The 10,384-nt window shown below is 42.9% G+C and overlaps 1 protein-coding gene and 1 pseudogene across 1 annotated transcript in view; both read right to left on the reverse strand.

The window, feature by feature from the left end:
* The window catches only part of MAN1A1 (mannosidase alpha class 1A member 1), a 163,669-nt gene extending 161,713 nt beyond the window's left edge, over positions 1–1,956 (reverse strand). Inside the window, exons 1-2 of the mRNA XM_047857814.1 lie at positions 1,694–1,956; positions 616–1,482 (exon numbers count right to left, since the gene is read on the reverse strand). Coding sequence (XP_047713770.1) covers positions 616–1,236 — 621 coding nt within the window. The 5' untranslated portion in view covers positions 1,237–1,482; positions 1,694–1,956. The remainder of the gene's footprint in view (positions 1–615; positions 1,483–1,693) is intronic.
* Positions 1,957–9,120: 7,164 nt separating this feature from the next.
* On the reverse strand, positions 9,121–9,989 carry LOC125165901 (60S ribosomal protein L9-like; annotated as a pseudogene).
* Between the last annotated feature and the right edge of the window lie 395 nt (positions 9,990–10,384).

A 10,384-nucleotide genomic window follows, 5' to 3' on the forward strand; every position in this document is an offset into this window, starting at 1 on the left:
TTCTGGCTACATTAAAAATGGAAGAAGAGACAATAGGCTGGCTCTTTAAATGTTTCATTTTTTAAAGTGTAAACAACAGCATGTCCCCTGTTATAGGGAGTTCTCAAGTTTCACCTTTATAGTCTGTAAGTATACACAGGATGCCACCTGGCAGAATAAGGCCACACCAGGGTGTGCTGGCTTGCTGTTAGAACTCTGTTATCCTGCGCGATTGATGCTTTGCATTTATTTCAAGCCATGTCCGAGCCTTATTTTGGGGCTGTTTGGGACCTTCGCTGTCAGTTCGCAGGGACGATTAACCGTGTAGTGGCCAGTAAAAGACGACGTTTGCACACCACCTGCCCATGTATGTAATACGTACCTCTCGTGGCTTATGCTTACCAGAGCATGCAAGTTAAAAGCAACGGGATTCAACCTCATATCGTAACTGGCTACATGTACTACGATCACGAAAAAAGGAAAACGAAAGAGCCTTTGACATTGCACCTGGTGGAAGCGAAAAACCTCTATGTCCCCTTACACTGTAATGTTACAGTCTTAAGAGTTTCAAAGGTTTGTCTTTTCTCCCAGAAAAACGCTGCCAGGCAGGAGGGGTTCCCAGTACGGTGCACTCACCTCTTTGATCTTTGCCCTCTTCTCGCGGATGGCTGCGTCGGCCGGCTCCCGGCCAACCGCCCCGATCGGGGGCACGAAGTCCACCGGGGGCAGCCTCCTGAACACCGCCTTGTCACGCAGCTGGTCCTGGGCCACCTTCTCCTTCTCCAGCAGGATGTCTCTTTGGATCTCCTCGGGCAGCTTTTGCAGGGTCTCCTTGGCTTCCCTGAGAGCCCGCTCGTGGTTTTCGCGGATCCTGGCCAAGTTGTCCTCCAGGGCGGCCGCCGGGTCCCCGGGCGCGCCCTCCTCGCCGCGCCTGGCTCGCCCATCTGCCGCGTCCTCGGCGCGCGCCCCAGGCCCGGACTTGTGGTCGGCGGCCGGCTGCAGGGCGGGGCTGGAGTGGAACAGGACCCCGCTGAGCAGCTTGGAGGAGTCGGGCAGGAAGAAGATCGCCCCGAAGCAGAGCGTGATGAAGGCGCTGAACACCAGCAGCAGCACGAACTTCTCCGTCAGGCGGAAGGCGGCGGGGCCGGATGCCTTCCTGCCGCCGCTGCCGCCGCCGCCGAGCCCCCCGCCCAGGCCGCCGCCCAGGCCGCCGCCCGCCGGGCTGCTGAAGAGCGGCAACAGGCCCCCCACCGGCATCCCTCCAGCCGCCGCGGCCGCCGGGGTGCCCGCTGTCCAGTGGCCCTGCGCCGCGCCGCTCAGCAGCCAAACTTCGCCGCCGCCCGGCGTCAGCGGCTGCGGGGCTGGGTCCTGAGCATCCAGGCCGCCCGAGCCCCTGGGCTGGGCTGCAGGTATGCGCTGGGGAAGCAACTCTTCCGTGGGTCTTCTCCCAGGGGCAGCTCCTTTGGCAAACAAGCACGCGCGACAGACCGCTGGCTGCAGCCCCTGCGGGGAGAGAAACAGTAAAATGTGGTAATTACGATGATGGTGATAAAGTTTCCAGAGGGTCTCCGCCCTCCGACGGCCGTGCGAGCCGCCGGGACAGCTCCCCCAGCGCGGAGTGGGGAGTCCGGCTCCGGGCACCGCCCTCAGAGCTCCCTCTTTGGACTTGGGGGGAAGTTTTCGGGTCCCGGGGGGCGGGGTGTCCTGCGCACACCTGGAGCAGGGCCGCGTGCGGGCACCTCCTGGAGAGGGCAGCGCGCCTCTGGGCAGGAGGGACGCAGCGCGGGTCGGGGGGCTCGTCAACTTCGCCAGCTCCCCATCTCGGAGCTGGGACGAGCTGCCTCTGCTTCCCCGGCGGCGGCTGAGCGCGCAGCCCGGCCACTCCGCAGCCCCGGTCGCGGCTCGGCAGGGCTAGCGCGCCGACCCGCGGGCGAGTAGGAGCGAGCAGGGCTGCACGACGCCCTCCACCTCGGCCCCGCGAGCACTAATACCACTGCCGGTCTCCGGGCTTTCGGAAACGAGGGCGGTGACGCGTCCGGAGAGTGATGGCGCGGCCGGGCCAATCACGCACCGCTCAGGGTCCCGCGGGGGCGGGGCCGAGGCGGGGAGGGGGCCGCGCGGGGCGGGGAGTTTACGGGAAGCACAGCCTCGCGGGGGCCCGGCCGGGGGCGGGGAGGTCGCGGGTCTGGGAGGCGCGAGGCTGGCGGGAGTTGCGGCTGGCTGGCCGTCCAGACCCGCGCCGGAGGCCCGGGGCGCAGGGAAGCGGGTGGGGAGAGAGGGGTTTCGGGGTCGGGGAGTGTATCCCGCGCGGTCCTCGGGCCCGGGTCGCAGGGGCTCCGTGGCCTCGAGTGGCCGGGGAGGCGCCCGGACTGACGCAGGACCTCCCTGCCGGCCCTCGGACCCGCCCCCCCGGGCCACGCCAGGCCCGCTCCGAGGGGTCCCGGGAAGGCCACGTCTCGCGGAGAATCGTCCGACGCCGGGTTGTTCAGAACGTGTCTTTTCTCCAGTTCCCTCTTTTTACCCAAGGCGGGGATTCCCCCGGTGCCCGGTGGCAGTCAAACCAAAAGTCCCTCGCCGAGGAGCTGTGATCCGAGAGCATTTGAGCTCTGTGGTCCAACATCCTTTAGCGTCCTAAGAGACTCATCGTTTTGTGGTTGCTCAGGATGCTTCGTCTGCATCCTTCCCCCTCCCACTTAAAGAAAAAAAGTTGTGTACCTCCTCCACCCACTCCCACTTTCAAAATTCATTTACCTCATAGAAGTTAGTCAAATTTTCCATTTAAAGAAGACAGTTTTATGCCATAGCTTCAAGTAATAAATTTCAACACTGTGTTGAAATTAAGTCTTGGCTGTGACTACTTCCAGGGAAGTAAGGACTTGGTCCAATAGAGATGGTTTTCAAGACAGCGTTATTTTCCAAAATGTGTTTGTAATTTCCCCGTTACTCTGCAAACGAAGGGTTATCAGAGAGGAAAAAGTTGACTACTGACTTCTCATTTCTGAATGCTAGTTTGAAGCAGCCTTATCCTATGCCTCGCCCTTTTCTGGAAGCGTGACTAGCTCTGTTTCTGCTTGCCTAAAAACAAAGGAAACAGCTGGCAATTTACAGGAAGGTGCCCACAGTACCGTTGTTTCAGGTGTTAGACTGCATAAGAAAATATAAAAAGTCTCATTACAGTTTTCATCTAACTGTTCATTTTAACCGTCACTATTTGTTGTGTCTTTATTTTGAGTAAAATGAGTGACATGCCCACTGTTTCTGTTGATGGGAGGTTGTTGTTTGATAAAGCCGACCTATGGCTTTAGTTATTCTGATAACTGCTGTGAAATTCTATGCCCAGAAGAGTGCAGCATATCCAAGCAGGGTAACAAAGTTTAGAAGGACTGAAAAAGAAAACAACGATGTTTTAAAAATTAAGTGATGGAATAGTAATTTTTGTTTCAAACTACATTTGCTAGTTGTGGATAGACTGAAGAGTTGGAATCAGTGTGAAATAATATTGCTTATTTTCAACAGCTTTAAAGTTCAGTACCTCATGGATAGATAGATAATAATTAGGGTTAGTACCCTAAACGCCAATCCCTTTGTGATCATCTTTTCCGGAATGACTTATTATTTTAATTATTATGTTTTAGGAATGGAATTATTTCTTATAGCCACAAAAATATTTAGAAACTTTAATTTAAAATTAGTATTATTAAATATTCCAGAAAGGTAATAAAAACTACTTTTCAGTGCATGTTTAAAATAAATGGTACTGGAAGGGGGTTACAGACTTAATTCTACTTTTGGCGTTCTTCAATTTCAACACCAAACAATTTGGGCAACTAACCCATTGAAATTGTGGAACTATTCAAAATTTAGCATATGGTCTTAAAGATTATTTTTTTCCTAAAAATTTTAAATTTGATTTATCTATATTGTGTTTGAAGTGACTGCTCTGTTTATTTGTTTCCCTTTATGAAGGTTACTTTAAGATTACTTTATTAATACCTGTATTTCTTATAAAACAGAGATTTATTATGAGTGAAGCCTGGCTTTAATGATTTGTTAAATAAGAAAGTAGCATAAGTGGTTGATTATAGGATATGTTTTAAATGGGGCCAGTCTGTGTTAGGTAGGATGAGAAATATGTGGGAGTGCTCATATTTGGGCTACAGCAGGTTAAAAAAAAAATCAGACAGTATTTAAAGAGACATACCAATTTAAATAGAAACTAACCTAGTAAAACCCTTTAAAATAACCACACAAAGTCCTGTGTATTCATGGTAAAGGAGGAATGCAGGATGGTCAATAAATTAGAAATTGCATTTTGTTGAAGCAAAATCTGACACTTTGCTCTGATTTCAATACCATAAACACTTCTCATTGTACAGGTGGAAAACAATGTTTTATATGTTGGGATAAGGCAAAAAGTAAAAATACAGGTTATGGTTCTGGTCCCCAGATAATATAACCTTGACTGTGTCCAATAAATCCATACTCGCCCACCTCATCTACCTGAAGATATGTCATGATCTTTGTGAGTACAATGATTGTGATAAAGTTGCTGTTTTTTGTTGTTGTTGTTATGAGTAGTCTAATGGGAACTTAGCAACCTTAGTGATTCTGTGTGGTTTCTCTGTTTAAATTCTTGCTGTGTTTTCCAATTTGACGAGCTAGTACTGAAGTATGTGTCCCTTGTACTTTTTTCAGGTTTGCCTGCAAACCTAATTCTTACTTTTTCCTTTTTCAATGCTTACATCTCTGTATATTTTTTTGTAAATTGTAAATTTTTGTGTGTCAAGATAAAATCTTTACAATTAATTTTTTAAAACCTGGTTTTGGTTAGAGATATCCCCCCAAGGTGCAAAGAAATCCCCAATTTATTTGGCTGCTTGGATTTGTCTGTTTTTAAAATAATATTTAACAAGGGGTACATTTAACTCTTATATTAACGTGCCTAAAATTATATGTAGTAATAATTATAAACAGGGCTATAGGGGGGAAAAGTGATAATATTTTTATTAAAACTGTGGTGAATGAATATTTTTTTAAAGTTTCAAATCCCAGAAAATTAAAGTGCAAAAGTATTTCTTAGTAGGGAGTTTCCAGAAGGTACTATGTAGAAGTTTATGGAAGAATCCTTTTGAAATTTTTTTCTTTGATTTAAAAATAAAAGGTAATATGACAAAAGAAATGCACTTCATATATACGGGTAGCATTTAACTACTGAAATTGTCCAACATGTTAGATTTCTGATACAATCTTGTTGCTGATTTTCTAATTATCTTCAAATTTCATGTCACAATAGGTTTTGGCCTTTATTTCTAAAAAAACAAAATGTAACATGTAAAAAAAAATAGTTCATTGTTAATATTAATCTTTAATTTTCAATACTTCATTGGGCAGCTCTGAATTTTACATGAAGTTTATTAAGATAGGAACTAACCAAAGTTTTAAAGTAAAGTGTCAGTAACATTTGTGGTCATGTGAAGGGCTACAGTTATACCCTGGTTCTTTTTCTCCCACTCCTCAATTTACTTTGGAGTATAATAGATTATTATTAAATAGTAGATTATATATTATATCTGTATAATAGATTATTTTTATAGGACTCCAATCACCTTTGTGTATGTGTGGGAGGGGGCAGTAAGAGGCTAAATCAATGAGACCCCTCTGTCCCTGCATGTTCCTGTTGAAACATCTGTTTTTGTTTTGAACACTCATTTCATAAATATTAGCAGTCCCCAACTTAAAAACATTGTGTTCCACCAAGTATTTGTGCATTAGCTCTTTGGAACTTTCAAAGCGCTTCTCTCCATAGAAACAAAGTTGTAAATGGTGCTTTGGGTTGCTAGTCTACTCTACAAAGATCTAAGACCCTAGGGAAGAATAAAATGTTGGAAAAGTCTTGTGGCAATGCTAGTAATCAAAGCAGCATTAAATTAGAAAGTGTTTTATTTATCTTGAATGTTGGAGCCTGAGGACAAACATTTATTTGGAAGAAGAGGAGATAGAATGATTATTTCAGAAAGATTCTAAGCCTACTTTCAAGGTCACAAAGGTTGATGGAAGATCTTAAGTAGAGTTTTCCTTCATTACATACATATAGCTTTCTTTTGGTTTCAAGTGTATCACTAGAATTACCTTTATGATGTTTTTGTTTTTGTTTTGTTTTGACCTGATTAACAAAAGGACTGAAAGAGATAAGTACAGGGAGAAATTTTTCTGAGTTAAGTTGGCAAAAGTTTGAATGAGAGAATAATTTATTATACAGGACATGCATGTCCTTGGTTGTATGACCATGGGTGATAAGTTACCTATCTCCTACATCTCTCATTCTTCATCTGTAACATTGCTGTGGCTCTTAGATTAAATGGTATAACTAATGTGTCTGGCACAATAGGTATTTGAGAAATTTAATTCAATTTTTCTCCTTCCCTAAAAAGGGAATTAATGTTCAAGATAGTCAAAGAACAGTGTCTAGAGGATGCTTAAAAGGAAGAAACCAGAAAAGCATGGCAAGCAAGAAATTTAGGATTATGTGGTTCTTCACATGGTTGTCACTTTTTAACTTCCGTCTTCTATTTAAATAATACTCATTAGAGGAACTGGGGGAACAGTCTCAGGTTTGGTAGGCAGCGGGTCCTACAATGTGTCTCCACTCTCTATATAAATAGGACCAAAAAGTTTGCCAACTAACTAACTTTATAGTTCTTTAAAGCCTTTAGAAAATGTGAATGATGGCAAAGTCTCCAAGTGAGGAGAATATTACCGCTTAGTGCTCAAAGAATCAGGAAACCAAAGATTCAGGGCAAAAAGGCTATGCAGAGAAGGCCAACAATAACCCTTAGAAGTCCTTGTATATAAAATGTTTGAATTTTATGACTTGAAGAGCATATACTATTTCAACTGAGTGAAATGAAAGGAAAAAGTTTCTTTCTATGGAGAGAGAAAATACAAAATGTTTCCTTAGTTTTGAATTCATTAGGTACATTTTTAAAAGGAGTCACTTATTCTTCAAAAATTTTTTCCTCTTCATTCTCTGTCCCATAAAAGATCATACACTTTTCCAGAAAAGCCAAATAAACTTAGAAAAGTTATAATACATTATTCTGCCCAATTGAAAATTTTTTTCATGAAATTAAATGAAATGAAACCACATGTGCTTGTTCCTGTTTTGGAGAAATGATCTACAACTATGACACGACAGCACTTTGCTCCCCAATTTCATTGCAAAATAATTGTGCTGTTTGCACTATGTGTTCAGTTTTTCATTTTATCTTTCAAGGCAGAATTTTGTCTTAGCCCTGGGTTTCTGTAAACAGATAGGAATTCACTTACAGTTCTTTGTCCACTGAACTTATTTTTCAAGTTCACTTGGAGCATTCTTCTGCAATTAATAGATTCATGAGGGGCTAAGGTAAAAGCAGATCTTTGTTGCAGATTGTATCTGAACAAATTGCTTCTACTGAAAGCACAACAGGTAGTCTATTTGTTTAGCACAATTAATGCTGGTCCTGCCTGTGGGAATGAGAGGGACATATTGAAATTAACATAGGAAAAATGAAGGGAAGAATTCCAAATCAGTGACCCATATATCTGTTAGACTTAATGGTCTGGAACTGGCAGATAGGGTTTCTACAAATTACTAAACTTAAAATGTGTTGAGTTTGAGATACTTAATCTGGCTCTTAGATTATAGTTATTGAACATCCACTGAGATTGTTAGGTTTTCCAGTTTCTCTCAAATATTAAATGTGTATAATGAATTCCACTATTATGATGCTATTGTCGCTTGAACAGTAATGAACAAGAAATTAAAATATCAAGTGCCTAAACTTGCCATCCATTCTTTTTTTTTTCAGTTTCAACAAATATCAATTTATAGGTAATCTGTTTCATTTAGAACTCCATCTAATGCCCTCCCCAATTCCACTTCAAATATTTCAAAGCAAACTATAGTTGACCATTTCACTCATATTTCTTAAAAACTTAACCATTATCATCAAATCAAAGATCAATTCGTTAAAATAAACAATCTAGTTGGTTCACTTTAAATTGAGATCCTCAGTAAGATCTATATATTACAAGTGGTTGCTGTTTTTCTTAATTTTTTAAATGTTTATTTATTTATTTAAATGTTTATTAAAAATTTTAATGTTGATTTATTTTGAGAGAGAAAGAGACAGAGACAGAGCATGACCAGTAGAGTGGCAGAGAGAGGGAGACACAGAATCTGAAGAAGGCTCAGGCTCCAACAGCACAGAGCCTTATTATGCCGGGCTCAAACTCATGAAACATGAGATCACGACCTGAGCCGAAGTGGGAAGTGTAACCGACCAAACCACCGACGCACCCCTTTTTCTTAAATTTCTTTAAATCTTTAAACATACCTTATTTTGAAAACAGAATGTGCACTTTTCTGATGGATTGAATGTGTAGTGTTGTATTTTGCCTGAGAAATCAGAGAGTTAGGGTTTCCATCGAGTGAGATGCGGAAGACTGCAGGAATTGGGTGGGGGGGGGCAACCCTGCTAAATTAAAAATAGTCTATCATGGTAACATATTTAAAGTGTGGCACACAGTGGGGCGCCTGGGTGGCTCAGTCGGTTAAGCATCTGACTTTGGCTCAGGTCATGATCTCATGGTTGGTGGGTCCGAGCCCCACATCAAGCTCAGTGCTGATAGCTCAGAGCCTGGAGCCTGCCTAGGATTTTGTGTCTTCCTCTCTCTCTCCCCCTCCCCCACTTGCACTCTGTCTCTCTCTCTCTCAAAAACAAATAAACATAAAAAAAATGTTTTCTTACATGAAAACTTTATGAAAAAATAAAGTGTGGCACATGGAATTAAGCAATTATGAAGGGTTATCAATTTCTAAAAATATCAAGGACTAGCGTATGGGAATAAATAGCTGAGGTAAAGTAGAGAGTAAGAGGATTTTGGACACAACAACCACATTTATCATGAACACAAATTACCCTTACTAAGGCCTATCACTTTGTTCCACTCCTCAACTGATTTTTCACAAAAAATTACTGGTATGCAGACAAGTGACTCAAGCACACCTACCTCACAAATACTCAAATTCATGCCTCTGCAAAATTAGATGCCTTCAGGATCTCCCCCAAAAGTTCTATATCCAGCGATGAACAGCCATGTGGTGTTGAGTGTCATGGGTACCATATTCCTCTTGCTTGAAATACTCCTAATATTCCTTCAAAAATCACATTCAAACCACTTATCCCATGAAGTTTTACTGGAAAAAAATTCCTGTACTATTCCTTCTGTTACTGTTCTTAGCACACTACAATTTACTTCTGAATGGTTTGCTTGCCAAATAGTTGTAAAGAATATTGGGTTTAAGAAAAAGCCTCAAATTAATACAGCTTTTATTGCATCTTTAACATATCACAAATAAGTCTGAAAAATCATCTGGACAACTCAGATCTTATTCATGAGCATTTTGGACTGTTCCTTTTTTTAGAAACAGAGACACCATCCCAAAATTTTCTGATATCCTTGCTTGTAACTGTTGTGGCTTGCTGTGTCAAAGCAGCTGAGTTTGATACAAGTTTGATGTCATTTCCTTCAAGAATTAACTCATCTTTCTGGGCCTCAGATACTGAATAAGCAACACCTGGCCTCATCCGAACCCTGCTGATATATTTTTCATCCCAGGAAATTTCGAATTTCAACGAGAACCATTCTCCTGAATTACAACATTGATGGGGAAGTGAGCATACACAGACTTCATCTTGTAGTGAAGCCCAGTTTAACACCCTTGATCATGTTCTGTGCATGACTACGGATAGTGCAAACAGTAGCCAGTTCTTTCCTATTTCCCCACCATTTGTCAACTTGGAGCCTCTTCTTTTTCTTTCTAAGGAGACTGAGTTCTACATTGATGTAGTTGACATCCCTTAGCAGGTTTCCTCTGGGGCCTTCACAATAACAGTGTGTCCCTTCAGCACGATGTCAACATTTTCTGGAATATCAACAGTCTGATTGCTGAGAATGTTCTTCATTCTTGCAGTAGACGGGGCAGAGGGCCCATTTTATATTCTTAATATCGAAAACCACATATATCTCTATCAAAAAATTAATTGCGGGGCGCCTGGGTGGCTTAGTTGGTTAAATGCCCAACTCTTGATTTCAGCTCAAGTCATGATCTCATTGTTCATGAGTCTGAGCTCCTCATCAGGCTCTGTGCTGACATTGCAGAGCCTGCTTGGGATTCTCTCTCTCCCTCTCTCTCTGCCCCTTCCCTGCTCATGCTTGTGCTCTGTCTGTCTCTCTCTCAAAAATAAATAAGTTAAAAAAATTAATTTCAATATTCTTAAAAGTAGGTAGCCATTAGGGGCGCCTGGATGATTCAGTCAGTTAAGCATCTGACTCTTGATTTCGGCTCAGGTCCTGATCT

Source organism: Prionailurus viverrinus, chromosome B2, assembly GCF_022837055.1.
Source record: "Prionailurus viverrinus isolate Anna chromosome B2, UM_Priviv_1.0, whole genome shotgun sequence".
NCBI lineage: Eukaryota > Metazoa > Chordata > Mammalia > Carnivora > Felidae > Prionailurus > Prionailurus viverrinus.